This window comes from Cygnus olor, chromosome 12 (assembly GCF_009769625.2).
Source record: "Cygnus olor isolate bCygOlo1 chromosome 12, bCygOlo1.pri.v2, whole genome shotgun sequence".
Taxonomy (NCBI): domain Eukaryota; kingdom Metazoa; phylum Chordata; class Aves; order Anseriformes; family Anatidae; genus Cygnus; species Cygnus olor.
Window position 1 is genome coordinate 2,268,832 of NC_049180.1, and position 18,784 is coordinate 2,287,615.

The 18,784-nt window shown below is 39.9% G+C and overlaps 1 protein-coding gene across 5 annotated transcripts; it reads left to right on the top strand.

The window, feature by feature from the left end:
• The first annotated feature begins 237 nt into the window (after positions 1 to 237).
• CA5A (carbonic anhydrase 5A) lies at positions 238 to 18,734 on the top strand. Of its 5 annotated transcripts, none has more exons than XM_040571281.1 (7): positions 238 to 632; positions 2,040 to 2,237; positions 5,468 to 5,586; positions 6,981 to 7,076; positions 7,235 to 7,297; positions 9,163 to 9,318; positions 11,196 to 15,892. In XM_040571281.1, exons 1-7 carry the CDS (start codon positions 530 to 532, stop codon positions 11,373 to 11,375), a joined length of 915 nt encoding a protein of 304 aa, XP_040427215.1. In that variant the 5' UTR covers positions 238 to 529; the 3' UTR covers positions 11,376 to 15,892. The 5 variants fall into 5 exon arrangements, with proteins under 5 accessions (XP_040427215.1, XP_040427214.1, XP_040427217.1 ...); XM_040571280.1 differs by having other exon boundaries at positions 259 to 1,105; XM_040571283.1 differs by having other exon boundaries at positions 259 to 636.
• The last annotated feature ends 50 nt before the right edge of the window (positions 18,735 to 18,784 follow it).

The following is an 18,784-nucleotide window of genomic DNA, read 5'->3' on the forward strand; positions in this document are numbered from 1 at the left end:
TAGGTAAAGTGGCCATAACATTAACTTTTCAATGCATGATTTGGGGTGGCACAGCAGGGCTCCATCTCTGTGGGAGAGAGATCAGGCTGAAAGCCTTCCTGCCTTCAGCTGGGAGAAACTGAAGCCTGCTACTGGTGCAAAACTAATTAAATAAGACTGATTGCTAATATCCTAAGGCGTGTAAGCAAGGCCTAGCAGTTTTTACCTCAGAGGAAATACATGTTTTGTATGAGTCACACACATGGGTTAGCTTGACCATAGCAAACGGCCAACATGCACCCACAGGCAACCACAGTCTCTTCTCTAGCATTGCCCCGGGACAAAACTCGGCTAAAAGCCGAGCCTTAAAAAAGTCCCGGCCCTGCAGATGCTGCTCTCCCCGCCTGGCTTCGCCTCAGGGGCACCGGGTGGCGCTGAGGGCGCCATGGCGGCGGGCGGGGCGCGGGGCCGTGCCGGAAGGGGCCGCTCCGTGCCGGGCTGGGCGGCGGCGATCGGCGGGGTGCTGAGGGGTTCTGTGCGGTGCTGAGCGATGCTGCCGCTGCTGCGCCGGGCTCTGGGGGCCGCCGCTTCATGGCGGGGGACGCGACGGTGCAGCTTGGGTGCCTGCTGTTCCTACCGCCTGCGGAACGCCCGTGAGTGAGTGCCGCCGCCCTCCCTCAACGGGGGGACGGGCTCCCCTTACGCTGAGCCGCTCCCTTCGCCTGAGGAGAGCGGGGCTCAGCCCCGAGCCCCTTTGCTGTCCCTGCCCGGTTCCTTGCCCCCGCTCCGAGGCAGCCCACCTCCGTGCCGCCCCTGCCATCCCGCAGCCCGGCTGAGGGCTCCCCGGGCGGGCAGCGCCCGTTCCCCCCCCGGCCGTCCCCGTCAGCCGCCCCCGGGCTCCTCAGAGGTTCGCCTCGCAGAAAGTTTAGGCTCGCTTTGTCTCTGGTTCCTGCGATGAAGCATCAGGAAACGGCAATGACGGCGACAGCAGGCGGCCGTGGCGCTTTTGGAGGATATTTTGCTCCCCTGCCGCTGCCTTACGTGCGTACGGTGACCTCGTGCAGGCCCACAAAGTTTGCCGCTTGTAGAGGAAGCCAAGGGGGAAGGTTGTTTAATCGCCCCTCGTGTGAGTGGTTTGATAGAAGATTCAGTTTAATGTAATTTTTTCACCTTGTGAAGGGCCATACAGCGGCTGTGTTGAAGCAGCCAGCAGCGCAGTGCTTTGGAGCCTTGGTATTTTGGGGTCAGCGGGTGGACAAGGCACAAAAACCTCCGTGGGTCATCGATGTCTGGGAGCTGCAGGTGAACAAGTGCTCCCCAAATCCACGTAGCTCTCGGTTGTGTTTTTAAGCTGAATAAAGTTCCAAGGAAACCACGTAAATGCGTCTGCCCTGCTCGTGAAAGCTTGAAATGCCCAAGCTAACCCCAAAACTGGTAGTTTAGGATTTTTCTGGTGTAGAGATCAGCTTTAGATCTTGACTACGTAAGAAGCTCCCACTCAATATTGCTGTGGGTGCTTCAGGAGCACTGCACCCTCAGCACTGCTGTAACCCCTGAGCATGGGCACGTAGGCGAGGGGCTGGCACCTTCACGGGAGTATTTCTGTATTATAGGAGTCATCCTGGCTGGTGCCATCTGATGTAGGTTACTGGTAGTGGTGTGTAAAGAAAGCTGAAGTGGTGTGGTGAGGCTCTGGCAAAGTTATAAATCAGAAGCTACCTTAAAACCCGTTTGTAATAAGAGGAGAACAATTTTCTGACAAATAATGGGGACAACTTCCTCAAAAAGCATTTTGCAAACGAAAAAGGTATCACCACAAATACTAAGATCTAAGTCAGACTAAGGCACTTCCCTGTGTAGCTCTGAGTCACACAACTGGCATGTTTTTCTTTCTTTCTTTTTTTTTTTTAAAAAAAAAACTTTCATGTGCATCAGCTGACTTGAGTTCATCCTTTGGAGCCAATATTCCAAACCACCTTTTCTTGCCAAAAATTCTGAAGTGTTTAGTCGTGAGTTCTGGAATCATTCATTCAAGGCTGACTCTCTTCGTTATCTTCTAGTGCATCCCCTTTGGCAGAGTCCACTTTCAATTCCTGGGGGCAGTCGACAGTCTCCTATCAACATCCAGTGGAGAGATAGCATTTATGACCCCTTCCTGAAGCCTCTGAAAATCAGCTACGACCCAACAACATGTCTTCACATCTGGAACAATGGGTATTCGTTCCTGGTTGAGTTTGATGATTCTGCTGATAGATCAAGTAAGCAAAACTCAGAAAGATCTATTTAATGTATTGTTAATGCTTCGAGTGGAGAAATCTTTGCATGCAGTAAAGCCTTGGGTTCAATAACAGCATCACAAATGTTGAAAACGGTAGAAAGCTTTAGCTAAACACAGATTTACAGTGATGGGAACTGTAATACAGAAGTTCTGTGTGGGCCTAACTTTTACTATTTATTTATTCTTATTCTATATAAAAGAAATTTATTCTTACTACACAAGCCCTAATGCCCAGCCTTTTGATAAGGTCGTGTAATATCACAGCTTTGCTTACATGAATCAATCGTCAGTCATATATGTGTGTATCTACTTAATTTTAAATGAGGTTCCATCATTCAGGTTTAATAAAGTAATCTACCACTTATCTCTTTTGCAGTGTTAACAGATATACTTAAATGCATGTGAAATAACTAGTAGCAAAATGACTTTCACTTGGAAAGCATACATACTTATCTCAGTAAGCTTTTGTAGAATTAAATAATACTGAGCTGTGACCACAGGGAGCAGGTGCAAGTATTTCTGTTGTTATAGTCTGCATAAGTCTGTGCATGTAAGATCCAATTATGCATTCCAGCAATTTGTTTTGAATAAGCACTCTGACCTGAGCAGCTAATTTCTTTTTAATGCTCGGTAGAATTAAGTGATTTAAAATCAAGATATTGTTACCGAATTCCAGATTACTGGCAGATTGTTCCTTTTGAAACTTGCTTAACAAAGTATGTTGCTATTATATATAAAGAGGATGTTTTGTAATGGTAGGTGAAGTGGTAGCAGTTGGTCAAGGATATTGAGAAACATATGATTCATGTCAATTATTCGACTTGTCTTGGAGGGAAAAATTGAGGGATTCTGGCAAATCTGAACCTGTTTGACTAGAGGTATTTATGTTTAAGATGATGACTGCTTATCATGAGAGATACTAGAACTTCTTACGGGATTTTGCAGTGTTCTGGGGAAGGACACTTTCAGCGTGCTAACGAACAAATGGTTTGATATCAGTATTTTTGGCTGATATTTGGACAGCGGTGGATAAAACAGTGCAGCAAAAGCAGTAGTGGTAGAATGCATGGACCTTTCAGGGACTTGTGAAAAGTGTTCTTGTTTTTATTTTTTGTATTGGTTTTTGTTGTTTATAGCTGTTCACCCAGGAAGTATTCTCACCCTTGTTCATTTCAGGGCTATGATAAGTAATGAAGAAGCCATCTGCTTTTACAATACAAACTGCAATTGCATTAGTCAGAGGAGAGATTAAGATGGAGATACGCTAACGAGCTCATCAGTGATTTTTGCTTACTCATTTTAGCTCTGTTTTGCTTTTAATTTAAGTCTTTCACTTTGTACAGCCATACCCTGCTATCTGTTGATGCGTTCCTGAAAAGTGTAATGGTTTGCAGTTCAGTGGATAACAAAGTCATTTTTCTCTGCAAGAATTGATGTACTGGAGGGGAGTTACCAGCAGGAGATTAAGAAATGTGCAACATTTAAATACACGGGAACAGTATTTGGGACAAAAAATTCAAGCATAAGAGTATTGAGACTGTCAGTTAGACGGGGACCTTTTAGAGGCTGAGTATTCAGAGTGCATCACAGCTCTGAAAGATCTTTTCTGCTTTATGTCTACAACTAAACACTTGAGATAAATCTTTGTGTGAGCATTCTTGCTGCCTCTTTCTGGATGGCTGCCTTTTCATCGTCATCATCATCTTCCTCAAATGAATTAAAGTCAATGAAGGGTGATGATGGCTAATAATGGTATTGAACAAATCAGTGATAGAATTCTAAACTGACAGAAGCAACAGGTTATGGGATGTTGCTGTATAAATGTCCTGGTTTCCAACTGCCTGCCTCTTTCCTCCACTTTTCTCTTTACTATTGCTATTTCTCATTTTTCTTTCTGCCAGCTTCTGTCTAACAATAATAGAAATCTAGAGAAGGAAGTTTATGAATGAACAAACAAACGAGAAAAAGGCAACAAAATTGAAACAGAAGATGAAAGTGTGCATCCAGGATAGACAAAAATGCCCAGCTCCTCAGATGAGGCAAAACAAGGCTTTGGCAAAAGATGAAGGTAGTGCTGCAAGGGGGTGTTTGCTTTTGAGCAGAACAGGATGAAAAAGAGGGTGTGGAGAAGGTATGTACAGAATGTGGTCCTGTCTGTATGCATGAATGGCTTCTTCTGCAAAGAAACGAACAGCTGATGTGATTCTTTCCTCCTCTTCTTCTGCTTTTTTTTTAATTCTTCTATTTTACTTTAAAGTTATCAAAACTGTGGTAAATTGAGAGGAAATTGAAGGTGAAAATGCTCATAAAGGGATTGTAAGTTTCTTTCTTGCCACTTTCTACTGCCTGCTATAGGAACTTGATTTTCTATATACGTGTGCCAGTGCCTACTTTGTGAGCAAATATTCAAGTGAATGTGATTATTCACATGAAGAGAGTCACTTGTGTGTTTGCATCTTTGCATAATCAGGAATTGATAGTGTTAGAGCACAGAAGCCTTAATTCTGACTTGGTAGTGTGGGCTTCATCTTCATCCTGTCCCTGAAAGTTACCTTACTCTGTTGTGATTTTTTTTAGTGATGGTCAGTTTTGTATTTTTCCTAAGAGCTCAGGAGCAGTGGATGAGATTAATTAAATGTCGATATGCATAACTTGTTTGCGTAACTATCTAGTTAGAATTTCAAAACTGCTGGCATTCAAAAAAAAAAAAAATAAAAGGGGAAAAAAAAAGTCTTTTAATGCCTCTCATTTTTTTCTCCTTAGCATTAAACTGATTAACTTCTTTCCAGAAGTAGTGTTGGGATTATGTACTTTATACAGTAGTTTGCTATAAAATGGAAGCATGATGTACAGTTAAGTAAAAATCAGCAAACTGGTCTCTACAGCTACATATTTGTTATTAGTCCTTTGGAAGTAGTTACAGTCTCTAATTTACCAGATGCTCTGATGTAATAATTAGCAGGAAGACTTTGCTGGATGTTCCTGGTTCAAATAGGAAGGAATGAGCAGGGGGGAAAAGAAGGACACAAAAAACAGGCATAGATTTTTTTTTTCATTGATGTATTTACAAAATCATGAGGCTTTCAGTAAGATAACTGCTTCAATTTTCTTTTCTTTGGGCAAATTTATTTGAAGGGGGCTTTTAATGTGCTACTTGTCTGGACAATTCTAAATCGTATTTATTAGTGTATGTCTTGTTTTGTTTTTTAGTAATCATCGGAGGTCCCTTGGAAAACCAGTACAGGCTAAAGCAGTTCCACTTCCACTGGGGAGCTATAAACGAGTGGGGTTCGGAGCACACAGTTGACAGTAAATTTTACCCAGCAGAGGTATGATGAAAAATCTGAACGCGGATGCCAGAGCCTACATCTCAGGCTGTCTGTAACTATTGTGCTTGCTCGAAAGCTTTGTGTTTGTAAAGAATTGCAGCTTACTCTTAAGGATAAAGCCTGGTAGGTGCTACAGCTCATCTACCTTTGTGTTAGTAAGTTCATATTGACTTAATTTTCTGGAGGGGAACTCGGGCTTAAAGTAAACATTGGCCCCGTGACTGAAAGTTTCAATAATGTTTTCTTCTCCCTGAATGCCCACAGTGGTAGCTGCCGGACAAGCCAATAGCAGGCAGCGAAGCATAATTGCTATTCCAACTCTGTCAGGGTGGAATGGCACAAATTGCTTGCCTGTCCTCCTTTTAAAGAGGAAAAGGATCACAAAGCAGACTCTTCCGCAGTCAGGACGGGTATTTAGTCTTGCTTAATAAACTCCCAGGTCCCAGCTGATGCGATGCAGATTTGGTGGACAGCAAATGCTGAGGTGAAATGCACGAATTCACATCTTGTGTTTGTTTGTTTGTTTGTTTTAAAGTGCTTTACATCTGAACTGCAATAAACTAAGAGTTCATGTGAAGTGTAGGATCTCTTTTGACAGTAGGGTGAATGCACTGCATCTCAGCTGCTGTCTAGTGGACGTCCAAAACTTCCAATCCTTACTGCATTAAAACCACTTTGCTTATTATTAGTAAACATGGTCTTATTATTTTTGAATATTTGGTTATTATTGCTAAAGGTGGTTTATTATTACTAAAGGTTTATTATTACTACAGGAAGGTGTTCCTGCCTGTGGCAGGGTGGTTGGAATTAGATGACCTTTAAGGTCCCTTCCAACCCAAACCATTCTATGATTCTAGAATAACTTGCAGCACACTTCAGCACAGCTGGGATTTTTAATAAAATCTCAGAAACCTTCTTTCAGATATTAGATAATACAGCAGGAGAGCTGGGTATGTCAGGAGCCTGGAGCACTGTGGAGTTTGACAGTTTAAATTCTGAACTGACAACAGGGAACAGATCATGTCATAAGAGTAGGAAGGAAGAAGGGAATCAATGAAGGAAAGAGTTCCCAGCAGTTTTATCTAAGGAGGGTTTCCTGTTGTAAATCTGATACCTGCCAGAGCTCTGAGAGCATGAGGAATATCACAAGTACCTGTAAGAAAAAAAAAAAAAAAAAAATTAAAAAAATATATAGTCATCAAAAAAGAAGGGCAGTACCATTATTTTCCACTAACGCTTTGGTCTTCATTTTTGTGCTCTCTGATTTCTGTGGTAGCTGACTGCAGTGTTGCAAATTGCCAAGGACCAAATGTAGCAAAGATCAAAAGTCAAATTTCTTGCTACTATTGCTGTGCAGTCTGCATGTGCTGATTTCTCATTCATTTGTATTTCAGCTGCATTTAGTACATTGGAATGCTGTTGTATACCCAACTTTTGAAGAAGCTGTGATGGAAGGCAATGGCTTGGCTGTTATTGGAGTGTTTTTAAAGGTAATTTCACTTTGTATAGTAAGCTGTAATGACGCCGCCTTAGTTTTAATTTGTTAAAGCACATTTAGTACAAAATACCTCTAGATGGCTTTTTTGATTGTCTCAAAGTTCTGATTAAGCTAGATGTGGAGAATGTAACTCTTACTCATCTTTTGTAGCTAGGAGCACATCATGAAGGGCTGCAGACCCTGGTTGATGCCTTGCCAGCAGTTAAACACAAAGTAAGTGTTTTTAAGTATCCCACCAGTTATCTTTCAGCATAGCTAATGGTTATTCAACATAAATGATAGTTTAGGCATAACAAAATGCTAATAAATGCTTTCTTAAATGTCAGCAAGGGGCCTGATAGGCGTGTAGGGTAAGTTATTGAATATACTGGAGAAAAATGCTATTTTTAAAGGAGGAGATTGTATACCTCAAGCTTTCCAAACACCTTGGTTTTAGAAATGGCGCTCTTAATTTTGTGTCCCCTTAGAAGAGCATGTGTATGTTTAATATTCTCCTCACTGAAGCCTGCTTTCTACTTCTGTGAAAACAGATGCCATTGGATCCTTTTTTTCTATTTTCTTTTTCTTTCTGGAAGGAACTTTCTGCATTGTGTAAAGTGGTAGTTTATTTCTTGTGTAATTAAGACTTTCTGATTTTTGTCTGCTCTTTGAGGAGATAATATATTGTCTGCTTGTTCTTAAACTGTGAAATTTTCTGCTAAGGCAGTGTGATTCTATCTTCATAGCTCAGTTCTGACTTCTGCCAGGAGAGGGAGTGCTGTGTCTCTCTGATCTTGTACGCAAGCAGTTCATACTCCTCCAGGTGTTGATTCCATTTTGAAAGTACACAGAAAAAGGACGTGTCAAAAATATTTCTGGCTTGCAGGCACACTCAGTTGAAGTTGCTGTGCCATTATTTATTGCAGTGAGGATTGTTTTTATGTGAATTAAAACATATTTATGGCAGTGTAGTGGAAAGCCAGATGAATGACAAACAAGTCAGTTCAGTGCAAAAAGAGACTTACAAAAATCTGTAAATATACATCCATTATGAAAATATAGTATTTTACAGCATCTGGATTTGAAGTAAGCTCAGGATAAGGTCTTCAAAAATAATAATAGTATCAAATGTTAGTTTCATTGAGCTGCATGTGGGCTTTTCTGAAAGGATTCTTGTTTCCAAAGGTGTTGGTCACCCAACAACTCAATCAACACTTGTTTTAAAATGTTTGAAAGCCTTTGTTGCCTTCCCAGCCTCATCATTGACTTAAGCACCAAACCTTAGGAAATATCATCCTGGTCTGGCAGAGGAGGGAGGACAGTTGATAACTGCTCTGTCTTTGCACCTTCCTTTCTCACATGATGAATGAAAATTCCCACCCAGAATCTCTTGTCCAACCTTCTATTTTTAAAGAATTCTTTACTGCAATATTTCTCCTCCTCAGTGGGGAACTGATAAAGCCCATCTAAGGATAAACAGGATCTTCCGTTCCTGCATTGCCATTATATCCAGGAAATACCCCAGGAGTAAAATATTTGTGTAGGAAATCATGGGTTCTGAAGCTCCTATATTCCGACTGGTATCTCACTTGTGGGAGCACACAGTCTTAGAGACATGAATAATGGATGTGGTTTAAATAGAATTTTATTCTTTTTCCCTCTCCCTTCTGCCTAAAATAATTTAGTGGAGAAACAGTATTGTTTGTGATCTTTTAAGCACATCTGGCAGAACTACCTGAATTCATTCCCTCATTCATTCTTTTTTTGTTCATGTTTGTTCAACTCTCACAAAGATGCAGTCTGTTGCTTCTTTGCACACCTTTTTTCTTCTGTGCTGAATTCCTAGTGGCTTGTGTGGAGAACAGAAATATTTAAATACTTACTCACTAGCTGCCTCTGCCTCAAACCAGCTTAACAATTTGTTACAAGTTTTAGGTTTTAAATTACTGTTTTATGTAGATTATTACTAATATTCACAACACATAATTTTGCACGTGACGTGTACAGTATTTAATTTCATTGTTAAGATCTTTAAATCTTCTGTCCTTTTTCTTCTCTCAAATTGCAATTTTTAATAGTAAGTTCTTTCTGGGTTTTAGGACACTGTTATTGAGTTTGATGTCTTTGACCCCTCCTGTCTGATACCTTCATGCCCTGATTATTGGACCTATGCAGGCTCTTTGACTACTCCTCCACTTACCGAATCAGTCACATGGATAATTAAGAAGAAGCCAATAGAGGTCGACGAGAATCAGGTAAATCTCTTGCTAACATTTAATGCCATGCCTGTTTAACTGTCTGCTGCGACAGAGGGGAAGATGCACAGAAGTAGCTGCTTCCCAATACGAGTAACTCTGTGTGTACACAGAGATCAGCAGCTGCTTCACACCAGTTTTTGTCTGGAGGGGGTATCCTCACCTTAACAACAGATACTGAAAGACTTAAGACCTTAGCAGTAAGCAGTTTAAGATGCTTTTCCAGCTTCCGAAACAGTTGTATCCTGATCTCTGATAAACAACACCTTATACTGAAAACCATGCCTTGAAAACTTATAAGGTTATTTACTAGAAAAATGTGTGATTTGCTCTCTTTACTACAGTGCAGTCTTGTAGGTAGGGAAGAGAAAGGGCAAATTTTGTGAAGTTCTGACCTCTGCCCTTTTGTGCATATTCCTGGTAGTGCTGTATTTGCATAGAAGTCTTGCAGGGCCTGCAAGGGCTAATTCTCTATTCTTCCCCTGGGCAGGCTCTGAAGCTACCAAAGGGTGGCAGCTTGAGTCATTCACATGCCATTCTGATGGCCAAAGATAGAATTCCCATTAGGTTTTCTCCTTTGCCTTTTTGTAGGCATGTTTACTTGGTAGTTGGCTGTAATGTCCTTGATTTTTTTTTAAATATATATTTATTAAATTTTCTTTTAAAAAGGACAAACAAAGGTTTCAGCAAATGCTAATTCACAGAAGTTAGTTCAAATGGAGGAGTTGATGATCAGTAGTCTGCGCTGACACCAGCCCTGAATTGTTATCATATGCCCTCTTGTTTTTAATTTTAGTACTTTTTTGTACAATGTGATGTTATTCCTTGGCATGAAATAGATGTATAGATGAATAAAAAATGGTCAGAAGGAGGACAACTGCATTTGTTATTGGGAGTTTTCAGGATTTTTTTTTGTCTGTTCAAAGTAGTAGAATAAATAGAAAGGCCTTACAGCATAGAACAAATCTTGGCGATGGTTGCAAATAAGTAAAAATGAGCAATGGTCCTATCTACATTTTTTTTAATGATTTGAGGCACTGAAAGAAAGTTTCCTCTGCGCCTTTTTTTTTTTTTTTGAGACTTTGGTTAATAATTAAATGCAAGTGGAATCACAGGAGGCAAAATACTGATTTTTTTTTTAATAGAACTTCAGCATGCAGCTAGACCATCTGGGAAGTAAAATCTTAACCCTGTAGAATAAGCATGTATGTGATCTTAATGCTTTAGTATACATAAAGGAACAGGGTGGCAAGAACTGAGGATAGTAAGACAGCAAGGAGAATTGAATGCATAACTTTTTTTTCCAGTTCAAACTCTTACTCATTTTCTTTTTCTTGTCTCTTCTTCACTTATTCTGTTATGGCATAGAAAGGCATAGAGTTTACTTAACATTGTGTTGCCTTTGTGAGCATTAAAAATCTGATCTGATCACTTTAATCCCCAGTTCTCAACCACTGTTGAGAACAGCAACTACACAGGTTGTTGCTTGTTCAGATTGTCTCTCTTCTGGGTGTCAACATATGCAACAGAACTACAGGAAGGGTGCAAATTAAGAAGTTGGGAGAGATTTATTTAAAGATAGCGTAAGTTCCAGTGTTCAAATGGGAATTGGTTCTGTCTAAGACCTGACACATTTGAAATCAAGTTTGCCTAAAGATGGCATATGGTCCACAGCTCATCTTCTGCATTGATATGGATGATGACAATCTTTACCAGCAGATGACAAAGAAGTTCCAGAAGGTCATGCTAAAATTTCTCAGAATGGGAATGTAATATTGTCTCTGATAATTTCCAAGCAGGAATGACTGTGTTTTGTCATGTACTCCAAAAATTCTCCAGTTAGCAAAGTCACAAAATTGGCCGTTTCTCATTCTCAGCTGGAGGCATTTCGGATGCTGCTCTTTACTTCAGATGGTGAAGAAGAAAAGAGGATGGTAGACAACTTTCGCCCTCTTCAGCCATTAATGAATCGAACCGTCCGTTCATCCTTCCAAAACAGCCATGTCTTGAATATTGAAGCACAGCACTTGGACCATGCCCAGCAGATCAGACCATAGGTGGCCCATGACATGTCAGTCCAGACTGCAGTAACTGGGTTTTATTTTACTTTGTAATTATTTTGCCTTTTTTGCAGTGTGGGTATGCCATACAGTTTCACACTTGGCTAGTTTCAGTTCTGCTAAGTGCCTTTTTTTCTTTAGGTAAATGATATAAACTTAACAAATTTACTCACTTGAAAGCAGGGATCAATAAGGAACTATTTTGAAAGTTAAAGGGGAAAAAAAAGGCAGGAGATCTTTTTTCTTCTTTCTGTCTTCTGAATTGTTCTGTGTCTTTTCAGAAGCTCTTTCAGTGACTTGCATGAATTAATAGTCCCAACTGAAGACACTTTAGCAAGCAGGAAGTGTGAAGTCTGTTAATACAGATAAAGGTCCTTTGTGGAACTGCTTCAGAGTTTTGGGAAGACAGCTGTCTTCTAGTCACATCCACAGAGATGTTTTTTTCCTTTTTTTTTTCAAAACAACAACAAAAAGACTTGGTGCTCAGAATGACAAGAGGAGAAGGAAAAAACTGGCTCAGAATCTAGCCGATTTCTGTTAGATTGACTGTATGATGTGTTTGATATGGATGATACAGACTGTCTGCTCTATCTATACCCCAAGCCAGATGCCTTTTTCCAAAACCTTGTAACAAATGGAGAAGCTTTTAATTTTTGCAGCTTTCACTTTTCCGTGTTGATAATGTGCCAGGAGAAGAGATCAGGAGAAGAGAATTCACCGGTATCTCAAGACTGGCAAGAGCAGCGAATTAGGTGAAAATGTCCCATGGAACCCAGGAAATTGATCACATCAGGGGAAAACAAAACTGGATGGGTACCAGCTGATCCCCTGCCCCCTCTCAGTGGGATTTGGGGGAAAATTTTAGTTTTGAAACCTAATTCAGTGCTAGCAGAGTATGGACAAAATGTGGCATTCAGATACCTGAGAGAGTTTCTTCAGCAACTTGTAGAGCACTAGTGCACTCTTTCCACAGTTGTCTTAAAAGAGATACCTACCTTCATGACAACTCGGGACCAGGTTATATTACAGTACCTTATGGTAACGAAGTTAAATGATGGTTGAAACTTAGTTGTGGACCACACAAATTGTTGCGTAAGTTGCCAGTTGTGGAGCCTTGTGCTAAAGTGATGGTCCAATTGCCACAAATGTTGTCTACCTCTGAAGTGTACTACTAGCCACAATTTTCTTTAGTGCACCTTTCTCAGTGGCTTCTTACGCTTTACTGTATTTAACAGTGTGTCTATGCGTGAACTTGTGTACAAAATGTACAGGCACATTTTCTGATGAGGAACAGTTCTGTCTGTAAACCCATGATACAACCTGAATTGGTCCGCTTCTGCCATTAAGCGGTCACTGGCTCCTGGTGTCATTCAGTACGAACGATGCCAGGACACTAGCTTGTCAATGATAAATTCAGAACTTCGGAATCCATACTTTCCAATTCCAAGTGTTCACTTTAAAAGCACTTTAACACTTTTTAAAATCATTAGGGTCACGCTAAAGCTTTTGAATGTTTTTGTTTAACCCGTTAAGTTCCTGCCTTTGCTTCCTTAATAGCTCTACCTCAGGCGTTTGTTGGGTTGCAACAGTTGTGCCTTTCTCCTGGGCAATATAAAATGTGCCCACTTAACTATAGGGTGACTACAGAGTAAAGACAAGAAAATCTCTCTCCATTCCCTGTGTAGTTGTGTGTGTGTATATATATATCTTCACTGTGTAGTATGTTCAAAATGGCAGTATGTATCTTCAGTTTCATCACCTTTCCCAAACCCTTACAGCATAGTTGAACTATACCACGTATGTCTTTGGCATCATCAACCAGATTTTTTACTGTGTTTCTGGTGTACAGAACTATATCAGTAATGTTTTTTCCAGAGAATGACAGGTTCCAAAAACAGTTTTAGAAGGGACATCTGCAGATGTGAAATTAGGAAGAGAATTCTTTCACTTTCTGCCTGAGTGTACTCAGGATCTAGTCATTGTTAAACTGGAGGTTTTCTTTCAGTGCTGTTCAAATGCTTTTTTCTGAGGAGGACCCCTTGGAAAAATGGCCGTGATCGAGAACTGGCTGCCTTGCAAATATCTTGTATGTCTTTGAGATTTTTGCTTCCCATTATTAGCAGTTAGGATGACTTCGTATTTTTTCCTAATGTTGCCTTTACGTTTAAAAATGCAGGTGACTCAACAGCACTAAGCTAGATATACGTAGCCTGCATCAACCAAAATCTTTAGAGCTGCTGCCTTATAAATATTGAGGTGGATACAGTAAAGGGAACTGAAATAAGCTCTGTGAGATCAGTGAGAAGCCAGCTATTTGCTTTACTGGTAGAGGAAAACCGTTGGGATTATAAAGGGAACAACCTGGCCTAATTTGGATCGGTTTGAATTACCAGCTAAAAATGTACACGAAAACTTAACATGCTTAAAGTTGCAAGTTAAGACGGCATCTCTGAATTAGTACATAAACTCCCTTATGAGGAATTCTTTTCTTGTGGTTGTTAGTTTAAGTCCTTAAAAACAGTCAGACCCTCCCTATCACAAGGGAATGGGTCTTTAAAAAAAAAAAAAAAAAAAGCTTCATGCAATTGCTCAAAGTTTTTTAGTTGCCTTGGTAATTTTCACAAAGTTTTTGTGTACCTCTGATCTGCTGAGCTTGTTTCACTGGCTAATATAGCTTTGCTGGCATATGCAAATACAAAATGCACATTTTGTTCTTAGGGAACTACCGTGGATAAATGTTTAATTTTCAGATGTTTTTGTTATGCTGTAGCATGCTCATATCCAACTAAGTTCTCACTGGTCACGTTGGCTCCATTGAAGGAAATTTCCCTCCTATTTGGGTAAATCTCTTTAGCATGTTAACCACCATGCTGATGTCTGAGATGTTGTTGAATACTCTGTTGTCAATGATCTAAGATAGAAAATCCTCATAGAGGTTTGCTTATTTTGTTGAAGTATTGTCATGGAAGTTTTGTTAGCGAATAGGTGTATTATCTAGTCATACAGTTAACTTACACTCCGTATATTTATATAAAATCACATTTAAATATTCTGACATAAAATTAATCAACTTCAATTTCAGCACTGAGTTTTTGAATATGTGTGGAAATGAGGTCAGCGTAGAAAAATTTAACTGTGTTACAAAAATAAGCTTTACAGGGATTTTCTGTTACAGTTACTGTGCTGCTTTTTGAGTATGTCTTGCATTGACATGTTAGTGGTTTAGAATCTCCGGTACAGACGGGCAGCATCACTGCTGCAGTGCAGATTCTTGCTGAAGTTAGCAGACCAGTAATGAAAAGAGAAGGTTTCTTTCGTCTTTTTTGTTTGTTTTTAGTTGCTTTTCTTCTGTTTGTATTTTTTTCCTAAACTTTTATGTTACAATGACTGTATTGCCCTTGTGAAAGCTAACTTAAAGGAGAATAATTCTATGTGTATGCAAGTGTATACAAAATTATAGATGGGATATAATTCTTTTGCCTTATTCTTCCAGTCACATATGGGGAAAAACAATTTGGTTGAATTGGTGGATGTTAGCTAATATTTGTAGTGATTTTGCACAACTGAGTTAAACTGTGTTTGAAAGGTATCTGCATAGGAATCTTTAGGCTCTTCTATTAGAAGGTACAATAGAAAAGGGTCAAAACAGAGAATTGTATTTGTTGTTGCAATAGTAATCACTTCTGTTACTTAATACTGTACTGGGAGACATTCCTGTGGCAATAAGTATTATGAATTAAAGACTGTAGAGGAAATCATTTTGAGGAGGGCTTGTTGAAATGCGAGTAGAAGGCTTCTGAGCATAGATCTGTGTTGGTCCAACCTCCTTTCGGTATTTAAATACTGCTCCTAACAGAAATCTTGATCTTAGCAACTTCATAGATGGAATGACTTTACTTGGCATTGGATATTTGATCCATATTCCTACATTCAAGAACTTTTGCACCAGTGTACTTCAGGTACATACCAACACGTACACCCGAGCAGTCTTTTGTTGTCTTCTGTTCTGGATGGCTTGCATTGGTATTTTTACTGCAAGTCTGACAGGAGTGTATCTTTTGGCTTTGAAAGCTATAGAAATTAAGATTGCTTTGATCTCACAAAAGTCTGCTGGGTTTTAACGTACTGGAATTGTATGCTGCATACTTTTGAAGGAGGGACCCTTGTTCTGTTCAACTTCATAGTCAATAGTGTTTGCTTTAAAATTTGAATACCTAATTTTGAATGTCTTAACTTGTACGTGTTGGCACATCTCTACTTTTTCTTTCCTTTGTGTATCTAGTTTTCATGGCAGTTATTACATTGTATATTTTAATGTACGTAACCTACCTAATCATAATTGACCGAAATAATTGTCTTTGTGGCCAACATAGGTAACGGGGAATGCTTTTTATTCTCCTAGGATACAGGCCTTTCTTTTCAGTTTTTACTTGATGTAAAGAAACTTGTAGCTGCTGTGTTTTTAAACTGTTAAATTAGTGTGCAACTATGCAATAAAGAAACAGAGAAACCTGTGTCTCTATTTCATTGTGTAATTAATCTCTCCAAGCTAGAAAGTAGATTTTCTGTCAAGAAAATAATATAATTCATCCTTCAGAATGAACCAGTTCATTATGAGTGGAGTCTAATCAGATGTCAGACATGGTGATACTTCAGTCTGTGACAGACTGCTGAACCGTATTGTAGTTGCAATGAAAGAACAATGACCTCTGTGTTGCAGCTGCACGGATGGAAGGATATTTAATTATTTGTTACATTCTCTAGATGCAACATGCTGTCTAAAATGGGATTGCAACTTTCTAAGATCTTTACTAAGCTACCTTGTTTGACGTTTAGTATTAAACTGGACCTAAAGAAACTGTCGGCTAATTTTCTTTCTCTATTGTGTAATTAGTGTTGATAAAACTGAGTGGTCTGATGTGTGGTGTAACTCAGAAGAGTTTCACATTTAGTGATTTTGTAGTGCTTCTACTGTTCCAGCTTTAATAATGTTCTTGAATAACCTAAAAAAATAATAATAATAAAAAAAAGATTTAAAACAAATTACTTTTACTAGTGATAATTGACTAATCAGGTAAAACAAATATTAATTCATCTACCTGACTCACAGCTAGCCAGGCTTAGGGTCTAGGTATCATACAGATATGTTATGCTAAGCTGAATTTATTCAAACAAGTTTCCACTTCTTTTGATAGAAGAGTTAGGAGGCTGTGTTCCTGGTTAAGGAATTCAATCCTAAAAATAGTTGCAGACAATACTTCTATGTAAGGACTCCAAAACTGTGGTAGGCAAGCCATATCAGTAGGAAGAAAGATTGGCACAGGTTAAGCATAATGCCAGCTCCACTAATACTATTTAAGGGTTCCAGAAGCTACCACCACTTCTACTTTACCTGGCAAAAAAAGCTTAGACACTTGTAGTAGTATAGCTTGAGCCATTGGTTAAAGAAGTAGCTTATTTGGTTCCAGTAGGCAGTCTTATTTTGATCAAGGCAGCTCTCCTGATAAATGGTTAACAGCATACGCATTAATTCTGACAAATGACCAATTTACTTCTGGTGTTGGTAATTATTTGCCTTCCTGACAAATAATTTTTACTGACTTTCTTTTTGATGTGACAAACCTGAAGTGCCTGAGTACTAGCATATGGAGAACTGATTGTATAATCAAATCGTCTTCAAAGATTGTGCAGAATGACTTGGGGGCCTGAAGAGATTTAATGTTTGCAGTTAGAACTGATCATACTAATACTTAGCACTTGTGAAGTGCTTTGAAGATGCAAAGCGCTATCTGAACGCACCCTAACACCACAACTGCAAAGCAGGTATTTTCTCAGTGTACAAATGGAGAAACAGTTGCAGAATTAACTCTGGTTAATATGCAGTAGAGCCAGGTATGTGTTGACTTCAGATGTGGCAGTTCAGTGGCAGTTGTGCTACTACTCCACTGTTTCTTGATCCCGGGATTTCCAAACAGAAATGATGTCAAAGCTGAGCCTGAAGTCTGCAAATTCTTGGCTGCCAGACTGTTAATAAGTTCCCTTGTGGAGAAGAATTGGATGCAGAGAGAAAAAGATAACTTGGTCCCATTGTTCTGAATGCTAGTGGAAATTTCTGCGAATTAGTTGTACTATCAGGAGCAAAATACCAATTGGCTAGCAGTTAATTTACTTGTCTTCAGGTAAGAACCAGGTCTAGAGCAATGGTGAAGTAAATCCCTTGAATGATTTTGTTAACTCAAGTATGCAGCTAAATTCGAGCATTCTTCTGAAAATGTCTGAAGCATGCATCTTGCTCCAGTTTCAGTCTCGTCTGCTGGATCCTTGTGTAGCGAGGCTAACACTCAGGCAATCCTTTATGTAGTATCCACTTGTTTTTTTCCTAATTGTATGGACCTGTGAATGTTTTGCCTAGGATAAATGAGATATGGTAACAAGTAAATGTTGGTAAATCTTTGAAAAATAATTCGTTTAGATTGCAATCGTATAGCCTGGGTGACAGGCCTACTGTTAAGCTAGTAGGCTGAAAAAAGTACTTGGGATTTTCAGGAAAATTGTGATATTGTCCTCAGTGCATTGCTGTGTGTTTATTATTATTATTATTATTACTTTTCATAGTCTATACAATCTCTTTGGGATCCCGTTTCTCTTTGAAAACTAGAAAAATGTGCTCGGTGCAGATGTAATTTTTGTCTACGCTCTCTTCCTAAATAGGGATGCTTACATAAATCGAGAAGCGCTGGAGTCCTTATGCAGTTGTGGTGAGCAGCCACTAGGTGTCAGCTTCTGATAAGTGCTTCGGGATGCTGCTTGAGAGAGCCCAGCTCTCCTCTGAGGGTCGAAACGGGTCATGATACCAAGTACCTGTGCAAGTTACCTGCAGACGTTACTGAACTGTTGCCTCTTTCCCAAAAATGCAGATCTCACGTTTCTCAGAGGTGTCTTCCAGAAAACCTCCTGACCCACCCTGGTGCCTGTGCTGATGGGTGTCAAACTTGCAAGGAGCGTGGTACGGGCAAGAAGGACACCGGCCTTGGGTTTGGGAGCTTGGGCACGACTTCTTGTAGGACAGCAGGACTCGCTTGCTGAGCTACAGCTCCTCAAAGGTACCATGTCCAGCTCTCAATGGCAGCTTTTGTTGCTCGGAGTCCAAGCTTCAAGGCTTTTTGCCTGTAACTCATCTCATATCCTAGAAGGACAAGGGGCGTTTGTTAAAGAATCGGGTCCTTAGGCACTGTTGCGAACTTGCATCCAAGGACATTCACAGGGCAATTCATTGAGATAGTGGGATGGAGGTTGCTTGTCTTACGTGTGTGCTTGCCAGGTTGGCTTTAAAAATATATATAATCTTTCAGGTGATCGATAAGAAATGGCAGGCAGCTTTCTGCAGTGCCTCTGCAGAAAGGAGG